The sequence below is a fragment of the Heptranchias perlo genome, chromosome 5 (assembly GCF_035084215.1).
Source record: "Heptranchias perlo isolate sHepPer1 chromosome 5, sHepPer1.hap1, whole genome shotgun sequence".
NCBI classification, from domain to species: Eukaryota; Metazoa; Chordata; class Chondrichthyes; order Hexanchiformes; family Hexanchidae; genus Heptranchias; species Heptranchias perlo.
Window position 1 is genome coordinate 97,817,437 of NC_090329.1, and position 22,585 is coordinate 97,840,021.

A 22,585-nucleotide genomic window follows, 5' to 3' on the forward strand; every position below is an offset into this window, starting at 1 on the left:
GCTTGTTCTCCATACACAGATGCAGCCGGACCTGCTGCGATTTCCAGCAAAAAAGAAGTTATCTGTTTTTAATACAAACCCCAGCATCATCTACATTTGACCCCTGGTGACCCCACCCCAGTATTCTTGGATGTAATGTTTCCCTGACTAACCTGTTTGAACACCATTCACTCCTTTGATTGCTGTGATTATCTGTCTGCCGAGGTGTGATAAAGGGCAGTTAGAAAGATTATCTGTAATCACCAGGCATTGTTCTTCGACTATATATGCTGTGCCTTTATGTAACTCTTCACTTCACCTGACGAAGGAGCAAAGCTCCGAAAGCTTGTGATTTCAAATAAAGCTGTTGGACTATAACCTGGTGTTGTGCGACTCCTTACATTTGTCCACCCCAGTCCATCACCGGCATCTCCACATCTTAAATAATCTCGGAACTATACATGATTTTGAAATGTTTTATCTCCTTGAAATTAATTTGAATTAAAAACAAATTGCTATAACTTTTACCCATTTTCTGTGAATATTGGTTGTTACATTATTAACTGAAGATTGCAGAATTTCTCTCAATATTTCCATGTGATACACATAGCTAAAGCTGCTTTTTGTGTCTCACATAGCTACTAAATTGTTTTACATTTTGATCCGTGCAGTTCTAATTATGGAGGTTAATGTTTTGTTTTAGGCGTCTTATAAAGGGGCTGCATTGGTTTTGGTGAAACTCCAATATGAAAAATCCTGATCAAATTATCATTGAAAGATGTAAAATGAATGCTGTTAATAAATCACTGATCATAATGTAATGGTAACTGAACAGTGGGTTAAGTTTGCAATTAAGAACCTCAGTATTGCCAACTGTGGTATTCACATTGCAATCTTCAATTGGTGGATACTATTTCAAACACTGCTTCTGATTTCTGAAACTCCATTACTAAACCCCCTGCTTTGCCGCTGCCTTCCTTCCTTTCAAAAGCCTCCTAAAAATCTTTCTCTTTAACCATGCTACAACACTTCTACTTCCCCTTTTCCTCTTTTGCTTACTGTTCACTATTTTTCCTCCACCCTATAAAGTGTTCTTATTGTATATAAAAAAAATTATGTAGAAATTGTAATTTGTTATGTTGTCAGCGATGTTACTTCCATCAATGTCTAATCAAGTTGGTCTGACGACAAAGTGACATTGCATTGCTCCATTGTTAACTGAGGAGCTAACATGCCTAAATGCAGAACGCATTTCAAATCCCTCCATGGTCTCGCCCCTCCCTATCTCTGTAAACCCCTCCAGCCCCACAACCCTCTGATCTCTGCGCTCCTCCAATTCTGGCATCTTGCACATCCCTGATTTTAATCTCTCCATCATTGATGGCTGTGCCTTCAGCTGTCTAGGCCCTAAGCTCTGGAATTCCCATCATAAAACTCTCCTCCTCTCTAGCTCTCTCTCTTCCTCTTAAAACCTACCTCTTTGACCAAGCTTTTGGCCACCTGCCTTAATATCGCCTTACATGGGTCGGTGTCAAATTTTAAAGGAGGTGCAGGAACAGAGATTCCTGGGGGTGTACGTACCCAAATCTTTGAAGGTGGTCGGACCAGTTGAGAAGGCAGTTAAGAAAGCATACAGGATCCTTGGCTTTATAAGCAGAGGTATAAGAGTACAAAAGTAAGGAAATTATGTTAAATCTTTATAAATCATTGGTTAAGCCCCAGCCTTGTGGAGCATTGTGCCCAATTTTAGGCACCGCACTTTAGGAAGGATGGCAATGCCTTTGGGGGGGGTGGGGGGGTGCAGAGGAGATTTACTAGAATGGTATCAGGGACGTGGGACTTCGTTACATGGAAAGACTAGAGAAGCTGGGGTGGTTTGATTAATTCAATAAATAAAACAAGGTTAGATAGGGATGGTAGTGCAGGTGGTGTACCGTAACAGCAGCATGAGCGAGTTTGTAGAGAGCAACGTGATCCCAGGCAACCACATCTGCAATAAGTGTCTACAACTCAAGTAACTTCAGCTTAGAGTTGTTGAGTTGGAGTTCGAGGTGCAGACATTGCAATGCATTGGGGATGGGGAGAGTTACCTGGACACTTTGACCCAAGAGGCAGTCACACCCACTAGGTTAGGTAGTGGTTTAGATTTGGTTAGTGGTCAGGGACAGGAGGGTATGGGAACCCAGGATGTAGTGATGGAGGATCCTCAACCCTTGACCTTGTCCAACAGGTACAAGGTACTTGCTATCTGTGTGGATGAGTGCACAGACTGCAAGGAGGATGGGCAAATTGACCACGGCGCCGTGGTACAGAAGGCCATTCAAGTGGGGAGAGCAAAAAGGAATGTGATAGTGATATGGGATAGTATAGTTAGGGAGATAGGTACTGTTCTCTGCAGCTGCGATTGAAAGTCCCGACGGCTGTGTTGCCTGCCCTGCCTGCCCGGTGCAAAGATTAAGGATATCTCCTCGCAGCTGGAGAAGAACTTGGAACAGGAGGGGAAGGACCAGTTGTCGTGGTCCACGTAGGAACCAACGGCATAGGTAGAACTAAGAATGAGTTTCTGCTGAGGGCGTTTGAAGAGCTAGGGCCCAAATTACAAAGCAAAACCTCAAAGGTAATAATCTCTGGATTACTACCTGAGACATGCGCAAATTGGCATAGGGACAAACAGATGAGAGGGTTAAATGCGCGGCTGAAAGAGTGGTGTGGGAAATAGGGGTTTCAGTTCATGGGGCACCGGCACCGGTACTGGGGAAAGGAGGAGCTGTTCTATTGGGACGGACTCCATTTAAACCGGGCTGGGACCAATGTCCTGGTGAATCGAATAACTAGGGTGGTAGATAGGGCTTTAAACTAATAAGTGGGGAGAGGGTTCAGGTAAGGATAAATTTATAAGTTTAAAGAGAAAAGTCAAGGCTGTTGAGCAGAGTAACGATTTGGGTAAAAACAAGCAGAGTGTGTCAGGAAGGGACAGAGAGCTTAACAAAGGTAATAGGGCACGAGTGACTGAGGTCACACCAGGAAAAAATAGTAATGTTAAAATTAAAGGCACTTTATCTGAAATCAAGAAGCATTCATAACAAGATGAATTAATGGCGCACACAGCGATAAATGGGTTTGATCTAGTAGCCATTACTGAGACATGGTTGCAAGGTGACCAAGGTTGGGAACGAAATATTCCACGGTACTTGACTTTTAGAAAAGATAGGAAAAATGGAAAAGGAGGGGGGTAGCTCTGATAATGAAGGATGAGATAAAGATAGTCGTAGGAAAGCATCTTAGCTCAGAAAACCAGGATGTAGAATCAGTATGAGTGGAGCTAAGAAATAACAAGGGGCGGAAAACCTTGGTGGGAGTAGTTTATAGGCCGCCTAACAGTAGTTATAGTGTTGAACAGAGTATAAATCAGGAAATTTGAACATGTAACAAGGGTAAGGCAATAATTGTGGACGACTTCAATCTTCATATAGATTGGGCAAAGCAAAATGGCAAAAGTAGTTTGGAGGACGAGTTCATGGAATGCATTCGAGGCAGTTTTCTAGAACAATATGTCGAGGAACCAACGGGGGAGCAGGCTATTTTAGATCTAGTATTGTGTAATGATGCAGGGTTAATTGGTAATCTTATAGTAAAGGATCCTCTGGGGCAGAGTGATCATAATATGATAGAATTTCATATTGAGTTTGAGAGTGATGTAGTTAAGTCCGAAACTAGGGTCTTAAATTTAAACAAAGCCAATTACGTAGGTATGAGGGGCGAGTTGGCTAAGGTAGATTGGGAAATTGGATTAAAATATACGATGGTAGATAAGCAATGGCGAACATTTAAAGAGATAATTCATAATTCTCAATGAATATACATTCCCTTGAGGAATAAAAATTCTACGGAAAAAGTGATCCAACATTGGCTAATTAAAGGAGTTAAGGATGGTATTAGATTAAAAGAAGAGGCATACAATGTTGCCAAAAAGAGTAGTAAGCCTGTGGTTCGGGAGGGTTTTAGAAATAATCAAAGGATGGCCAAGCAATTGATAGTGGGAGAAAATTAAAAATGAGAGTAAACTAGCAAGAAATATAAAAACAGATTGTAAGAGCTTCTACAAATATGTAAAAAGGAAGAGATTAGCAAAAGTAAACGTGGATCCCTTAGAGACAGAGACAGGAGAAATCATAATGGGGAATAAGGAAATAGCAGAGATGTTAAACAAATATTTTGTATCTGTCTTCACAGTAGAAGACACAAAAAAAATACCGGGAATAGTGGGGAACCAATGAGTGTGAGGAACTTAAAGCAATTAAGATTAGTAAAGAAAAAGTACTGGAGAAATTAATGGGACTAAAAGCTGACAAATCACCTGGACCTGATGGCCTATATCCTAGGGTTTTAAAAGAATTGGCTGCACAGATAGTGAATGCATTGGTTTTGATCTTCCAGAATTCCCTAGATTCTAGAACAGTCCCCGTGGATTGGAAGGTAGCAAATGGAACCCTGCTATTCAAGAAAGGAGGGAGAGAGAGAACAGGGAACTATAGGCCAGTTAGCCTGACATCAGTAGAAGGGAAAATGCAAGAATCTGTTAAGGATGTAGTAACAAGGCACTTAGAGAATCATAATATTATTAGGCAGAGTCAACATGGTTTTATGAAAGGGAAATCGTGTTGACAAATCTATTAGAATTTATTGAGGGTGTGATTAGCGGGGTAGATAAGGAGGAACCAATAGATGTAGTATATTTGGATTTTCAAAAGGCATTCGATAAGGTGGCGCACAAAAGGTTGTTACACAAAATTAGGGCTCATGGGATTGGGGGTAATATATTAGCATGGGTTGAGGATTGGTTGACGGACAGAAAACAGGGTTGGCAGGTTGTAACTAGTGGGGTGCCACAAGGGTCAGTGCTTGGGTCTCAGCTATTTACAATCTATATCAATGACTTGGATGAGGTGACCAAGTGCAATGTATCCAAGTTTGCTGACAATACAAAGCTAGGTGGGAAAGTAAGTTGTGAGGAGGACACAAAGAGGCTACAAAGAGATTATAGACAGGTTAAGTGATTGGGCAAGAAGGTGGCAGATGGAGTACAATGTGGGGAAATGTGAGGATATCCACATTGGTAGGAAGAATAGAAGAGCAGAATATTTTTTAAAAGGTGAGAGACTAGTAAATGTTGGTATTCAGAGGGATTTGGGTGTCCTTGTACACTAATCACAAAAAGTTACATGCAGGTACAGCAAGCAATTAGGAAAGCAAATGGCATGTTAGCCTTGCAAGGGGGTTGGCGCATTAGAGTAAGGAAATCTTGATGCAATCATATCGGGCTTTGATGAGACCACGCCCTAGAGTACTGTGTACAGTTTTAGTCTCCTTACCTAAGGAAGGATATACTTGCCTTAGAGGCAGTGCAACGAAGGCTCACTAGGTTGATTCCTGGGATGAGCGGGTTGTACTATGAAGAGAGATTGAGTAAAATGGGTCTCTCTTTTCTGGAGTTTAGAAGAATGAGGGGTGGTCTCATTGAAATGTATAAAATTCTTAGAGGGCTTGACAGGGTAGATGCCGGAGAGTCTAGAACTAGGGGTCATAGTCTCAGGATAAGGGACTAAAATGAGAAATTTCTTCACTGAGAGGGTTGTGAATCTTTGGAATTCCCTGCCCCAGAGGGATGTGGATGCTCAGTCGTTGAGTATATTCAAAACTGAGATCTATAGATTTTTGGACACTAAGGGAATCAAGGGTTATGGAGATAGGGCGGGAAAGTGGAGTTGAGGTTGAAGATCAGCCATGATCTTATTGAATGGCGGAGCAGGCTTGAGGGGCAGTATGGCCTACTCCTGATCCTATTTCTTATGTTCTTAGAGCAGAAAAGGTTATGGGGAGGTTTAATAGATGTGTTGAAAATCATGAAGGGTTTTGATGGCATAAATAAGGGGAAACTGATTCCAGTGGTAGAAGGATCGATAACCAGAGATTTAAGGTAGTTGACAAAAGAGCCAGAGGCAAGATTATGAGAAATTTGTTTACCCAGTGACTTATGATCTGGAATGCACTGCCTGAAAGGATGGTGGCAACAGATTCAATAATAACTTTCCAAAGGGATTTGGGCAAATACTTGAAGGGGAAAAACTTACAGGGCTATGGGGAAAGGGCCTAATTGGATAGCTCTTAAAGAGCCGGCACAGGCATGATGGGCCGAATGGTCTGCTTCTGTGCTGTATGATTCGATGATTCTAACACTCCTGTGTAACGCCTTGGGATGTCTTACTGTGTTAATGGCACTATATAAATGCAAGTAGTTGTAATATGATACTGTTTATGCCTACCTACGAGGCCAGATCAGACAGGTCAGGTCAACAGATATGTTTTAGGTACAAATAAAGAAAAGAAAGACCTATAATTTATATTGTGCCATACCAATTCTCTCAGATATCTTGTGTTTTGCATTCAGTGAATTATGATGAACTCACTGTTATGTAGGCGAATGCAGACAGCAATATCCGCAAACAGCAATTAGATGAATGAAAGAAGAAAAGACTTGCATTGATTTAGTGCCTTTCACGACCTCAGGATGTACCAAAGAGCTTTACAGCCAATGAAGTACTCTTGTAATGTAGGAAATGTGGCAGCCAATTTGTGCACAGCAAGATCCCACAAACACAATGTGATAATGAACAGATAATCTGTTTTAGTGATGTTGGTTGAGGGATAAATATCGTCCAGGACACCGGGGCGAGCACCCCTGCTCTTCATCGAAATAGTGCTATGGGATCTTTGACCGCCTGAGAGGGCAGACGGGACCTTGGTTTAACATTTCATCTGAAAGACGGCAACTCCAACAGTGTAGCACTCCCTTAGAACTGCTTTGGAGTGTCAGCCTAGATTTTTGTGCTCAAGTCTCTGGAGTGGGACTTGAATACACAACCTTCTCACTCAGGTGAAAGTGGTACCACTGAGTCACGGCTGACACCGTTAATGGGAAGTTAATCGGGGATTTATAATGCTCGAAGTACTATATCTATGCCTGTGCAGCTGCGATAGTTCTTTGAGTCTGAAGCAGCCAGAGCTGAGGTACGCAGCTAGTGTTTCTTGGCCAATGCAACCAGCATTATTCATTAGAAGTCAGAACTTACACCAGCAAGTTTGCTTGACTTAGACATTCGGGAGGAAGAGATGTACATGACTTGTGAGGGTATCAATTAATATGGAGAAAAGGTGCATAAATGGAGTTGAGGTAGAGATCAGCCATGATCTAATAGAATGGCAGAAGAGGCTTTGGTGTCCTGGATGGCCTACTCATGTTCCCATGATGTCTGCGCCATTTGAACATGATAGTTGTGGGTTGTATGCAGATACTATTACTCATGCGCTATATATTAAGTTGACCGTAATTAAATATCATGTTAATAGTGCATATTTTCATTATTATATAAGAATGTAAGAAATAGGAGCAGGAGTAGGCCATACGGCCCCTCAAGTCTGCTCCGCCATTCAATTAGATCATGGTTGCTCTTCAACCTCAATTCCACTTTTCCGCCCGATCCCCATATCCCTTGATTCCCGTAGAGTCCAAAAATCTATCTATCTCAGCCTTGAATCTACTCAATGACTGAGCATCCACAGCCCTCTGGGGTAGAGAATTCCAAAGATTCACAACCCACAGAGTGAAGAAATGCCTCCTCATCTCAGTCTTAAATGGCCGACCCCTTATCCTGAGACTATGCCCTCTAGTTCTACTCTCCAGCCAGGGGAAACAGCCTCTCACCCTCTATCCTGTCAAGCCCTCTCAGAATCTTATATGTTTCAATGAAATCACCTCTCATTCTTCTAAACGCCAGACAGCATAGGCCCATTCTACTCAATCTCTCCTCATAGGACAATCCTTTCATCCCAGGAATTAATCTAGTGAACCATTGTTGCACTGCCTCTAAGGCAAGTATATCCTTCCGTAGATAAGATAAGTAGCCTAAGCAGAATTCTGATGGTTAATGTGCAAAGAATTGCTATAGTTCAAAATTAAATTTCATGTAGCTGTACAGCACTGGTAATTGCACTGTGCATAAAATCTCTGTGATTTGTTAGAATTAATGCTTGGATTAGCAAGCTATTTCTCCAGATTCCATTGTATGTATGTGCTAAACAGACATTAAGAAAAGGGCAAGTCCAGGAGGAAGAACTTACGGAGTCTGAAGATGTGAAATGATGGGCTTCTTAGATCAGGGGAAAGCAGCAAGAGCCAGGTTCGGGGCACCACGAGTGGCTCTGCTGCACAGGAGGGGAGGAAGAAGAGTGGCAGGGCTATAGTGATAGGGGATTCAATTGTAAGGGGAACAGATAGGCGTTTCTGCGGCCGCAACGTGACTCCAGGATGGAATGTTGCCTCCCTGGTGCTAGGGTCAAGGATGTCACGGAGCGGCTGCAGGGCATTCTGGAGGGGGAGGTTGAACAGCCAGTAGTCGTGGTCCATATTGGTACCAACGACATAGGTAAAAAAAGGGATGAGGTCCTGCAAGGTGAATTTAAGGAGTTAGGAGATAAATTAAAAAGCAGGACTTCAAAGGTAGTGATCTCAGGATTACTACCGGTGCCACGTGCTAGTGAGTATAGGAACAGGAGAATAGACAGGATGAATGCGTGGCTGCAGGGATGGTGGAGGAGGGAGGGTTTTAGATTCCTGGGATATTGGGAGCGGTTCTGGGGAAGGTGGGACCTGTACAAGCGGGACGGGTTACACCCGAGCAGGACCGGGACCAATGTCCTCGCAGGGGTGTTTGCTAGTGCTGTTGGGGAAGGTTTAAACTAGAGTGGCAGGGGGATGGGAACCTGAGCGGGGAGTCGGAAGGGAATAAATTTGAGAGCAGCAAGAGAGGGGAAGACCCAGGGGAAATCTACAATACAAATAGTACAAACAGTTGTTCAAGAACAAGTGAAAGGGAGAAGCGTAGAGCAGCGGTAAGAAAGTGTACTTTAGGCACGACAGATAAAATAAAAACTAGAAGGTGCAAGGCGATTAACCCAGCATCAAAGCTGTGGCAGGGGGTTGGGAACCTGAGCAGGGAGACAGAGGAAAGCATGTCAGGAAGGGACAGAAGGTATGGAGTAAAAGGTAAAGTGTTAAAAAAGGAAAAAGCAGGAACTAAGTGTCACAAAACATATTTGAAAGTTCTTTATCTGAATGCACGTAGCATTCGTAACAAAATGGACGAGTTAACGGCACAAATAACTACGTATGGATATGATCTTGTGGCCATTACAGAAACATGGCTGCAGGGTGACAACGACTGGGAATTAAATATGCCAGGGTATTTAACAATCAGGAAGGACAGGCAGGAAGGAAGGGGAGGTGGGGTGGCTATGTTAATAAAGGAAGGAATCACTGTAATACAGAGAAATGATATTGGGACAAAGGATCAGGATAATGAAACAGTTTGGGTCGAGATAAGGAATAATAAGGGGAAAGAAACACTAGTGGGCGTAGTATATAGGCCTCCTAATAGTTGCAACTCTGCTGGAAGAAGTATTAATCAGGAAATAGTCGGGGCATGTAATAAGGGAACAGTTAGCCTAACATCTGTGGTGGGTAAAATTTTGGAGTCTTATTAAGGAGACTGTAGCGGAACATTTGGATAAGCATAATTTAATTGGACGAAGTCAGCATGGCTTTACGAAGGTGAAGTCATGTCTGACAAATTTGCTTGAGTTCTTTGAGGACATAACGTACAGGGTGGATAAAGGGGAACCAGTGGATGTAGTGTATTTAGACTTCCAGAAGGCATTCGACAAGGTGCCACATAAAAGATTATTGCTCAAGATAAAGAATCACTGGATTGGGGGTAATATTCTGGCAAGGGGGGAGGATTGGTTATCTAACAGGAAAGCAGAGAGTTTGGATAAATGGTTCATTCTCGGACTGGCAACCAGTAGCCAGTGGTGTTCCGCAGGGGTCGCTGCTGGGTCCCCAACTCTTTACAATCTATATTAACGATTTGGAGGAGGGGACCGAGTGTAACATATCAAAGTTTGCAGATGATACAAAGATGGGAGGGAAAGTGGAGAGTGAGGAGGACATAAAAAACCTACAGGGGGATATAGACAGGCTGGGTGAGTGGGCGGCGATTTGGCAGGTGCAATACAATATTGGAAAATGTGAGGTTGTGCACTTTGGCAGGAAAAATCAGAGAGCAAGTTATTATCTTAATGGCGAGAAACTGGAAAGTACTGCAGTACAAAGGGATCTGAGGGTCCTAGTGCAAGAAAGTCAAAAAGTTAGTATGCAGGTGCAGCAGGTGATCAAGAAGGCCAACGGAATATTGGCTTTTATTGCTAGGGGGATAGAATATAAAAACAGGGAGGTATTGCTGCAGTTATATAAGGTATTGGTGAGACCGCACCTGGAATACTGCATACAGTTTTGGTGTCCAGACTTAAGAAGAGACATACTTGCTCTCGAGGCAGTACAAAGAAGGTTCACTCGGTTAATCCCGGGGATGAGGGGGCGGATGTATGAGGAGAGGTTGAGTAGATTGGGACTCTACTCATTGGAGTTCAGAAGAATGAGAGGCGATCTTATTGAAACATATAAGATTGTGAAGCGGCTTGATCGGGTGGATGCGGTAAGGATGTTCCCAAGGATGGGTGAAACTAGAACTAGGGGGCATAATCTTAGAATAAGGGGCTGCTCTTTCAAAACTGAGATGAGGAGAAACTTCTTCACTCAGAGGGTAGTAGGTCTGTGGAATTTGCTGCCCCAGGAAGCTGTGGAAGCTACATCATTAAATAAATTTAAAACAGAAATCGACAGTTTCCTAGAAGTAAAGGGAATTAGGGGTTACGGGGAGCGGGCATGAATTTAGATTTGAGGTTAGGATCAGATCAGCCACGATCTTATTGAATGGCGAAGCAGGCTCGAGGGGCTGATTGGCCTACTCCTGATCCTATTTCTTATGTTCTTATGTTCAGGAAGTGACAATACATTTAAAATAATTCCTAGAGCTAGCAGTTTTTGTTTACATCTAGATTTTTGTGGTGTGGTGAATGGTGACCTTGCATTGAAAGTCCTGAAGTTATCTTTTTTCAATTTTTTTCATCTTGCAGAGAAGATATGATACAGATTTCACATATGATAAGAGGTGTAAACAAAGTGAAAGTGTGTATGCTCTGTGAATGTTGTAGGATACAGCTGTATCCTGAACAAACTGCAAGCTTAATGACTTTTTATGTTGTCTTTTATTTATTTGTAGCAGCAATGCACGACAGGAGCTACAGTTATAGTGTGCCTTTGCATTGCTGTGGTATGTTGGAGGGGTGGGGGATTGGTAGTCAGGCAGACCTCTGTGGACACATGCTCGAACACAACCACAGATTGCTACGCAGTGGCTTCTGACTCAGGTCAGTTCTTCCCATTCAGAAGAACTGATTGAACAGCCAGAATGGACAGAAATGAATTTGTTTCCTTTTATTTATTTTTAAATGCATAAACAAGACCAGGGTCCTGGGCGACATTTTTATTTATTTGTTCATGGGATGTGAGCGTCGCTGGCAAGGCCAGCATTTATTGCCCATCCCTAATTGCCCTTGAGAAGGTGGTGGTGAGCCGCCTTCTTGAACCGCTGCAGTCCGTGTGGTGAAGGTTCTCCCACAGTGCTGTTCGGAAGGGAGTTCCAGGATTTCGACCCAGCGACGATGAATGAACGGTGATATATTTCCAAGTCGGGATGGTGTGTGACTTGGAGGGGAACGTGCAGGTGGTGGTGTTCCCATGTGCCTGTTGCTCTTGTCCTTCTAGGTGGTAGAGGTCGCGGGTTTGGGAGGTGCTGTCGAAGAAGCCTTGGCGACTTGCTGCATTGCATCCTGTGGATGGCACACACTGCAGCCACAGTGCACCGGTGGTGAAAGGAGTGAATGTTTAGGGTGGTGGATGGGGTGCCAATCAAGCGGGCTGCTTTGTCCTGGATGGTGTCGAGCTTCTTGAGTGTTGTTGGAGCTGCACTCATCCAGGCAAGTGGAGAGTATTCCATCACACTCCTGACTTGTGGAAAGGCTTTGGGGAGTCAGGAGGTGAGTCACTTGCCGCAGAATACCCAGCCTCTGACCTGCTCTTGTAGCCACGGTATTTATGTGGCTGGTCCAGTTAAGTTTCTGGTCAATGGTGACCTCCAGGATGTTGATGGTGGGGAATTCGGTGATAGTAATGCTGTTGAATGTCATGGGGAGGTGGTTAGACTCTCTCTTGGAGATGGTCATTGCCTGGCACTTGTCTGCCCTGAATGTTACTTGCCACTTATGAGCCCAAGCCTGGATGTTATCCAAATCTTGCTGCATGCGGGCACGGACTGCTTAATTATCTGAGGGGTTGCAAATGGAACTGAACATGGTTACCCAGGACACCTGAAGAGTTCCCACATGGCACAGGAATTTCAAGCATTGGGTTTCAGCTGTCCCTCCATTCTATTTAGAGTCTATGTTACCTTTTTTAAGATAGTTTTCTCAATCAATGATGACTAACTGTAATTAAAATTATAGAGCGTATACTGGACTCTAAGGGTTAAATTGTGAGGAGAGATTACACAAACTAAGGTTGTATTCCCTGGCATTTAGACGATTAAGGGGTGATGTGGTTGAAGTTTTCAAGATATTAAGGGGAACTGATAGAAACTATTTCCGCTGGTAGGGATGTCTAGGATAGGTGAATAGCCTAAAAATTAGAGCCAGGACTTTCAGGAGTGAAGTTAGGAAACACTTCTACACGCAAAGGGTGGTAGAAGTTTGGAACTCTTCCACAAATGACAGTTTATGCTGACGATCCGGATTCTTTCCCCCTCAGTCTGGTTCAGTAAAAACTGAAGTCGAATACATTTTAAAGTTCATCACAACTTTAATAGCAGGTCCTTTGGCTAAGCTCGTTACCTATATTGATCTGCCATAAACATGGAGACATTGACCAGTCCTTGAATCACATCAAAGACTCTACAATGCAAACCTGCTGACTACGCAAACATATGGCCCAGCAGGAGGCCAGGCCACCTGTACCAATCTCAGTTACTAACTAATTAACCCTTTCTAACCATTTTGCATTCTGCTTCTTTGCCACGTAGGCATTTTAATATTTTACCAAAAACTGACCACGTAGGGATTCTCAATGCTAGCTCAATTGTTAATTTTAAATCTGAGATTGATAGATTTTTGTAACCAAAGGTATTAAGGGATATGGGGCCAAGGTGGGTATATGGAGATAGATCAGCCATGATCTCATCGAGTGGTGGAACAGGCTCGAGGGGCTAAATGGCCTCGTCCTGTTCCTATGTTCCTAAACTAGGCTTGTATTCCCTGTAATATAGAAGGTAATGGGGTGATTTGATTGAGGTTTTTAGAATTTTGAAAGGAATTGATAGAGTAGATTGAGAGAAGCTTTTTCCGCTGATGGGAGAGTTTAGGACAGGGGGACATAACCTTAAAATCAGAGCGAGGCCAATCAGAAGAGAAGTAAGGAAACACTTCTTCACGCAAAGAGTGGTAGATGTGTGGAACCCTCATAAAAAGCAGTAGATGCTAGCTCAATTAATAATTTTAAATCTGAGATCGATAGAATTTTGCTAGCCCAGGGTATTAAGGGATATGGAGCCAAGGCGGGTGGATGGAGTTAGGATACATGATCTCATTGAATAGCGGAACAGGTTCGAGGGGCTGAATGACCTACTCCTGTACCGAGGTTCCTAATATGGCGTGCGCACACTCACCGCAGGGACAAACTTCACTGACCTGAGTTTAGAGAGCTTAGATACTGCTGGCAAGAGCCAAGACTTGGGGACCCCCAAGATGAACTGCTGGAGTTCAACCAGCATTTTATCAGCACAGTACACTGGCAAGCTTCCCACTGCTAGTCCAGTTTAAGGGTCAGATTATCTGGACCAGGTTTATCGCTCAATTGCAGTCTACTCAAAAGGTGATAATCGGGGGAACTGTTCACCCTTCATTAATGAAGGAGGAAATTGTTCATCTGCAGTGGGTAGCAGTTGAATGTGGTCACTTAATCAATTACAGAGTCAGATAAATTTTAGTTCTATTTTACTATTTTAAACTAAAATATTTCATTTGTCTTTGAAGAAGCTGTCATCAAGTTGAATTATCATCTTTTGCGTCAACTGTGTAATTTTCAGCTTTAATAGCGTCCTCAACTGTTTGATAAAGTAATCAGTTCAGCTGTTGAAATTATACCTATTCATTCGTTTGTTCCATTTCTAATTTAGCTGCTGGAAGGAAGTTTTGCTCGTGAAGTCAGCCATGAAGTGGATGGACTCATTTTTCAACCAAATGGGGTAAGGTGTATGTGTGTGGTCTGGCCAGTGCCCCGAACTGAGTGCGCTCGGTGACTTTTGATTAATATGGGGAAAGTATGTAAACGGTCCCTTGAGAAGCTATCAACTGTCCATGCTATCATATAATTATACAGCACAGAAGGAGGCCAGTTCAAACCATGTACCTGTGTTGGCTCTTTGAAAGAGCTATCCACTTTAGTCCCATTTTAAAAAGCTTTATTTTTCAAATGTTTATACATGAAGTTGGCGGGGATTGAACCATGTGCCTCATGCATGCTACCACTGAGCCACATCTGACAAAATACATAGTTATTCGGATGCCCCCATTACACATCTCTTCAGTGGTTTGTGAAAATTCTTTTAGGATCGCTGAAACATTTGTGGAGCGTAAATCTAAGGTGATTTTATTTAATGGTTATTATATGGTAAAGAGAAGCATTCCATTGTAAGCAACTCTGGATTCCAATTGGGGCCAATTTCCTTTTTCATTTTTTATATAAATTTGGTCTTAACTGTGCTAAGTTTTATAACTTAGAATTTTTCTCATCGCAAAGGAGAATGCATACCTTAAAAAAAGTCTCCTGGCAGATATTAAGAACCATATGCTGTTGTGTCATGGAAAAATTAATTTTGAAACCGCATCAGGCGATTCTTTTCCTTGAATGTTAGTGCATGGTAGGCATTTGTTCTGTAATTTTTGCTTTACAACTTTCCGGAGAGTTGTGGTCATAAAGGAGTACTTTTTAAAAGTGAGTATTAAAGAACAATGGAATGAACTTTATATAGTGCGTTCATGTTCTCAGGACACCCCAAAGCACTTCACAGCCAATACATTACTTTTAAAGTGTAGTCACTGTTGTTTTGTAGGCAAATGCAGCAATCAAGGTGCATATATACAAGATCCCACAAATAGGCATGAGAAAAATGACATTAATTTGTTTTTGATAGTGTTGGTTGAGAGATAAAGGTCGGCCATTGTATTGGAAAAACTCCCTGCTCCTCTTGGTATGATCCTCTTGGGATCGTTTACATGCACCTGAACAGGCAGACAGGGCCTCATTTTAAAATCTCATCCGAAAGATGGCATCTCCGACAGCACAACCTCACCCCGCCGAACTGCATTGAGCCTAGATTATGTACTCAAGTCCTGGAATGTGGCTTGAACCTACAGCCTTCTGACTCAAAATTGAGAGTGATACCACTGAGTCAAACTAAGCAGATTCTCAGCCTGACTCCCAGGTAGAAGCAGAGGAAAAGCAGTCAGTCAATGAATGGCATTGTCATATTAGTTCAATGTTCTCAAAAAGCTTTTATTGTAATGTGAAGCTTTTAGCTTCTGATCGGAACTTTTTTTTAAACTACAGTTGTCAGGGCCCACAGTTTTAATGCATTAAGATGTGATGTACTATCAATGCTGTCATATCTAAAAATGATTTGTTATGGACTTTCTTGCTGAGTGATGTTGCTGCAATTTGTGCTAACCACTCACTTCCACCATGAAGAGTAGTTAGAGTACAACCCTTATGTGTCCACTCTTATGAAAGGTGCCTGGAAAGTATATTTGTTCTTCAGGTTGTCCCTAAATGTGATTTGTATTAGTTTCTGAGCGAATTGATGTCAGAACTATTTGAACCTATGGAATCTTGTGAGCTTCCATTCAAAATAATTACTTTGCTAGCCTTCATTTTGGCATTGAGTTGCAAACAGTGGCAGACCCCTTATGGCTTTGTTTGGCAGACTGATAAGCTGCTTGCTGGCCCCATCATTAGTCCTTTTCACCAGAAACTGTAGCCAAGTCTCCATTATCATGGGGAAATTGTGGTGCTAAAGATTTATTGCCATCTTAGTTTTAGTCTCTTGAATAGGCGTATCACTTGGTAGGGTACGCATATTATTGGCTTCCTGCATAAATAGGAATAGGGGATTTTTGTCAGTTTAGGCATTTGTTTCCTTTGGGAATAAGATTTCAGTAAATGTGATATTTGTTGGTGGGGTAGGACGATCAGCGAACATAGAGAGATTGCTCCTCTTATGCTGTTACTATTTTTCGCTGCAACATGCAAAGCATTCCTCTTGAGGCCAGCTACAGTGCAGTCACCTAGAGCAGTGAACATGCTTTTACTAAAGGATTAATGTCCTGTGTTGACAGGATGTTGTGATAAATGGGTTGGTGCTGCTGTGCTCCAAGCTGGTCTGCAGATGGAGGTCCTCAGACCCTCCCTCTCCTCCCCTGCCTTGTTTTTCTCCTATTTGAAAGTGGACGTTGATTGAATAAGGGAGGGTGTTAAACTTGACTTCTATGACTGATTTTATTCGTTCTTATAGGCCAGCCCCCACATACAAAATTAGCCCCCAGGCTGTGTGTCTTTGTACTCTAATGTGACTTAAAACTGCTGCAGTGTTTACATATAGACATTTCAAATGCCCTTGCTATTAGTTGGAGTCTTAATGCTGCCTCTTTCAGTCAAAAAAACTAAGGGTGCTATCCAGAATGCAGCCTTGTATACAATGAAGGAAAATCACTTGATAGTGCAGGATGAGAATTTCTTAAAGCTGATTGTTCCGAGGTGGTTTTCCCCCGTGGAGTAATGGTGACTTCCTATTAGTAAATTAAAGTCAAAATTCTTTTCAAGAATGAGGCAGACATTCTGGCAACAGATAATCTAACATTCCTTGCAAAGCAAAAATGTAGACAATAAATTGTCACAATTTTATTGTATTGTATAATATTCCTCAAGATGTGCTGGCTGATTAAGTTACCTACCAAGTAACCTATCTCATCAGAGAAACCATACAAACTAATGTTTAACTAAATTTGATTGTGTTTGAGTTGCAAAACTTTGAGAATCCACAGAAACAATTCATATAGTGGATAAATCTATGGCAGTGATTCGCTAGAAAAGAGAAGACTGAGGGGTCACCTGATAGAGGTCTTTAAGATTATGAAAGGGTTTGATAGGGTAGACTTGGAGGAGATATTTCCACTTGTGGGGGAGACCAGAACAAGGGGCCATAAATATAAGATAGTCACTAATAAATCCAATGGAGGATTCAGGAGAAAGTTCTTTACCCAGCGAGTGGTTAGAATGTGGAACTCGCTACCACAAGGAGTAGTTGAGGTGACTAGCATAGTTGCATTTAAGGGGAAGCTAGATAAACACATGAGGGAGAAAGAAATAGAAGGATATGCTGTTAGGATTAGATGAAGTAGGGAGGGAGGAGGCTCGTGTGGAGCATAAACACCTGCACAGACCAGTTGGACCGAATGGCTTGTTTCTGTGCTGTACATTCTTTGTAATATTGTCCAATATTTTAGCCACTAGCCACATGTGGCTAATTGGGAATCCAGATGCATTTTTGATTAGTAGCATACTGTTGTTCAACATGTGATCTCAATACTCATATTGACACGGCATATGCATGTATAGTTTAACCTTTTTGTGCATATGTTTGTAAAATGGTAAGACAAAAAGCAGTGTGTGAGTGTTTTTGGATTGTTGTGTGCCCTTTACTTCCCTGATTACTGCATATTGGTTGTCTGCTAAAATGGTGTGTAACATAGGTGAAAATGCCAGACTTCAGAACTAAGGAAAACACCAGTAATTGGAATAACTGCTCAAAGCCACTACCAGTGTCCCTGCCGACCATGTGTGCGGGAAGTGTGTCCACCTGCAGCTACTGACCGATCGTATCTCGGAGCTGGAGCTGCGGGTGGACTCACTGTGGAGCATCCGCGATGCAGAGAAACTCGTGGATAGCACGTTTAGCGAGTTGGTCACACCGCAGGTAAAGGGTATACAGGCAGGAAGTGAATGGGTGACCACCAGGAAGAGTAAGAGATGCAGGCAGGTAGTGCAGGGGTCCCCTGTGTCCATCCCCCTCTCAAACAGATATGCCACTTTGGATGCTGTTGGGGGGGATGACTTATCAGGGGAAGGCAGCAGCAGCCAACTTCCTGGCACCACGGGTAGCTCTGCTGCACAGGCTGGGAGGAAAAAGAGTGGCAGAGCTATAGTGATAGGGGACTCAATTGTAAGGGGAATAGACAGGCGTTTCTGCGGCCGCAACCGAGACTCCAGGATGGTGTGTTGCCTCCCTGGTGCAAGGATCAAGGATGTCTCGGAGCGGCTACAGAACATTTTGGAGGGGGAGGGCGAACAGCCAGCTGTCGTGGTGCACATAGGCACCAACGATATAGGTAAAAAAGGGGATGAGGTCCTAAAAGCAGAATATAGGGAGTTAGGAGGTAAATTAAAAAATAGGACCTCAAAGGTAGTAATCTCAGGATTGCTGCCAGTGCCACGTGCTAGTCAGAGTAGAAATAGGAGGATATTTCAAATGAATACGTGGCTAGAGGAATGGTGCAAGGGGGAGGGATTCAAATTCCTGGGACACTGGAAACGGTTCTGGGGGAGGTGGGACCAGTACAAACCGGACGGTCTGCACCTGGGCAGGGCCGGGACCGCTGTCCTAGGAGGAGTGTTTGCTAGTGCTGTTGGGGAGGGTTTAAACTAAAGTGGCAGGGGGTTGGGAACCTGAGCAGGGAGAGAGAGGAAAGCGTAACAGGAAGGGACAGAAGGTATGGAGTAATAGGTAAAGTGTTAAAAAAGGAAAAAGCAGGAACTAAGCGTCACAAAACAGATTTGAAAGTTCTTTATCTGAATGCACGTAGCATTCGTAATAAAATGGACGAGTTAACGGCACAAATAACTACGTATGGGTATGATCTTGTGGCCATTACAGAAACATGGCTGCAGGGTGACAACGACTGGGAATTAAATATGCCAGGGTATTTAACAATCAGGAAGGACAGGCAGGAAGGAAGGGGAGGTGGGGTGGCTATGTTAATAAAGGAAGGAATCACTGTAATACAGAGAAATGATATTGGGACAAAGCATCAAGATAATGAAACAGTTTGGGTGGAGATAAGGAATAATAAGGGAAAAGAAACATTAGTGGGCGTAGTATATAGGCCTCCTAATAGTTGCAACTCTGCTGGAAGAAGTATTAATCAGGAGATAGTCGGGGCATGTAATAAGGGAACAGCCATAATTATGGGGGATTTTAATTATCATATTAACTGGACAAATCAAATTGGGCAGAGCAGCCTTGAGGACGAGTTCATTGAGTGCATCAGGGATGGATTTCTTGAGCAGTATGTAACTGATCCTACAAGGGGGCAGGCAACCTTGGACCTGGTCCTGTGTAATGAGTCAGGATTAATTAATAATGTCCTAGTTAAGGATCCCCTTGGAACGAGCGACCACAACATGGTTGAATTCCATATCCAATTAGAGGGTGAGAAGGTTGATTCTCAAACAAGCGTACTGAGCTTGAATAAAGGAGACTATGATGGTATGAGAGCGGAATTGATTAAAGTGGACTGGGAAAATAGATTAAAGGGTAAGACGGTACATGAGCAGTGGTGTTCATTTAGGGAGTTATTTTACAACTTTCAAAATAAATATATTCCACTGAGGAAAAAAGGGTGTAAAAGAAATGACAGCCATCTGTGGCTAAGTAAAGAAATCAAGGATAGTATCCGACTAAAAACAAGGACATATAAGGTAGCCAAACTTAGTGGGAGGATAGAAGATTGGGAATTCTTCAAAAGACAGCAAAAAGTAACTAAAGGATTGATTAAGAAAGGGAAGTTAGATTATGAAAAGAAATTAGCAAAAAATATAAAAACAGATAGCAAGAGTTTCTATAGTTATATAAAAAGAAAAAGGGTGGCTAAGGCAAACATAGGTCCCTTAGAGGATGAGACCGGGAAATTAATGGTGGGAAACATGGAGATGGCAAAAATGCTGAACAAATATTTTGTTTCAGTCTTTACAGTAGAGGACACTAAGAATATCCCAACACTGGACAAACAGGGGACTCTCGGGGGGGAGGAGCTAAATACGATTAAAATCACTCAAGAGATGGTACTCAGTAAAATAATGGGACTCAAGGCGGATAAATCCCCTGGACCTGATTGCTTCCATCCTAGGGTCTTGAGGGAAGTGGCAGTAGGGATTGTGGATGCTTTGGTGATAGTTTTCCAAAATTCCCTGGACTCAGGAGAGGTCCCGGCAGATTGGAAAACTGCTAATGTAACACCGTTATTTAAAAAGGGTAGTAGGCAGAAGGCTGGAAATTATAGGCCAGTTAGCTTAACATCTGTGGTGGGTAAAATTTTGGAGTCTATTATTAAGGAGACAGTAACGGAACATTTAGATAAGCATAATTTAATAGGACAAAGTCAGCATGGCTTTATGAAGGGGAAGTCATGTCTGACAAATTTGCTTGAGTTCTTCGAGGATATAACGTATAGGGTGGATAAAGGGGAACCAGTGGACGTAGTGTATTTAGACTTCCAGAAGGCATTCGACAAGGTGCCACATAAAAGATTATTACTTAAGATAAAAAATCACGGGATTGGGGGTAATATTCTGGCATGGGTGGAGGATTGGTTATCGAACAGGAAGCAGAGAGTTGGGATAAATGGTTCATTTTCGGACTGGCAACCAGTAACCAGTGGTGTTCCACAGGGGTCGGTGCTGGGTCCCCAACTCTTTACAATCTATATTAACGATTTGGAGGAGGGGACCGAGTGCAACATATCAAAATTTGCAGATGATACAAAGATGGGAGGGAAAGTAGAGAGTGAGGAGGACATAAAAAACCTGCAAGAGGATATAGACAGGCTGGGTGAGTGGGCGGAGATTTGGCAGATGCAATATAATATTGGAAAATGTGAGGTTATGCACTTTGGCAGGAAAAATCAGAGAGCAAGTTATTTTCTTAATGGCGAGAGACTGGAAAGTACTGCAGTACAAAGGGATCTGGGGGTCCTAGTGCAAGAAAATCAAAAAGTTGGTATGCAGGTGCAGCAGGTGATCAAGAAAGCCAACGGAATGTTGGCTTTTATTGCTAGGGGGATAGAATATAAAAACAAGGAGGTATTGCTGCAGTTATATAAGGTATTGGTGAGACCGCACCTGGAATACTGCATACAGTTTTGGTCTCCATACTTAAGAAAAGACATACTTGCTCTCGAGGCAGTACAAAGAAGGTTCACTCGGTTAATCCCGGGGATGAGGGGGCGGACATATGAGGAGAGGTTGAGTAGATTGGGACTCTACTCATTGGAGTTCAGAAGAATGAGAGGCGATCTTATTGAAACATATAAGATTGTGAAGGGTCTTGATCGGGTGGATGCAGTAAGGATGTTCCCAAAGATGGGTGAAACTAGAACTAGGGGGCATAATCTTTCAAAACTGAGATGAGGACAAACTTCTTCACTCAGAGGGTGGTAGGTCTGTGGAATTTGCTGCCCCAGGAAGCAGTGGAAGCTACATCATTAGATAAATTTAAAACAGAAATAGACAGTTTCCTAGAAGTAAAGGGAATTAGGGGTTATGGGGAGCGGGCAGGAAATTGGACATGAAGCTGAGTTCGGATCGGTCAATGCCCTGTGGGTGGCGGAGAGGGCCCAGGGGCTATGTGGCCGGGTCCTGCTCCGACTTCTTGTGTTCTTTAGATTTGTGGTTGGGATCAGATCAGCCATGATCTTATTGAATGGCGGAGCAGGCTCGAGGGGCCGATTGGCCTACTCCTGCTCCAATTTCTTATGTTCTTATGTTCTAATAATGAGCAGCTTCAACGGGGCACGTCATGGCAACAGTTAAGCAGCAACCAACTGCGTTCTGAATGGAGAATAGGAGTGGGCCTGGTGCATCTCATTGTGCGAGTCAACAATCACTCTTTCAAAGTCAAAGTACTGCTCCCAACTGCTGGACAAAAGCCCAGAAGCTGATCAATTCATGCCAGAATTCCAAACTTTGGTGAAAAAGACTGCAAAATTACACATTCAATGGTGGTAGATGTTTGTTAATTCAATATACACCTGAACTATGTCTACTTGTATTGTGTGTAAGGCGCTTTTTTGCTTAACTTAGTACATGAGGCTAGAACAGTATCGCCATAGTCACACCTGTGGCTCGTCAGTGATTTCTATTGGACAATACTGATCTATGGGACTTTTACCCAGAGCTGTGACAAATATTTACTTGATGCAGGAGGATGATTTTTTTTTACACTACATCAAGTGCATTGTACTTGAGTACTTTTGATGGTGTGCAAGCCATACGTTACATTTATTTCTACCAAGTGAGCTGTACACATGCAAAAGGAATTAGGCAACAGTTGCTCTTTGACTAACAGCATTTGCGTTTTCCTTGTAGCAGAAAATCATCAACAAAACTGCTTTTCCTGTTTTGATTCTCCATTTAATACTTTTACTGTTT

The 22,585-nt window shown here is 42.7% G+C and overlaps 1 protein-coding gene across 3 annotated transcripts in view; it reads left to right on the top strand.

Annotated features, from left to right (window-relative positions):
* The window catches only part of rngtt (RNA guanylyltransferase and 5'-phosphatase), a 326,235-nt gene that overhangs the window by 190,939 nt on the left and 112,711 nt on the right, over positions 1 to 22,585 (top strand). For all 3 annotated transcript variants that reach the window (XM_067984898.1, XM_067984896.1, XM_067984897.1), the window contains exon 12: positions 14,223 to 14,291. In XM_067984898.1, the coding sequence (XP_067840999.1) occupies positions 14,223 to 14,291 (69 nt within the window). The remainder of the gene's footprint in view (positions 1 to 14,222; positions 14,292 to 22,585) is intronic.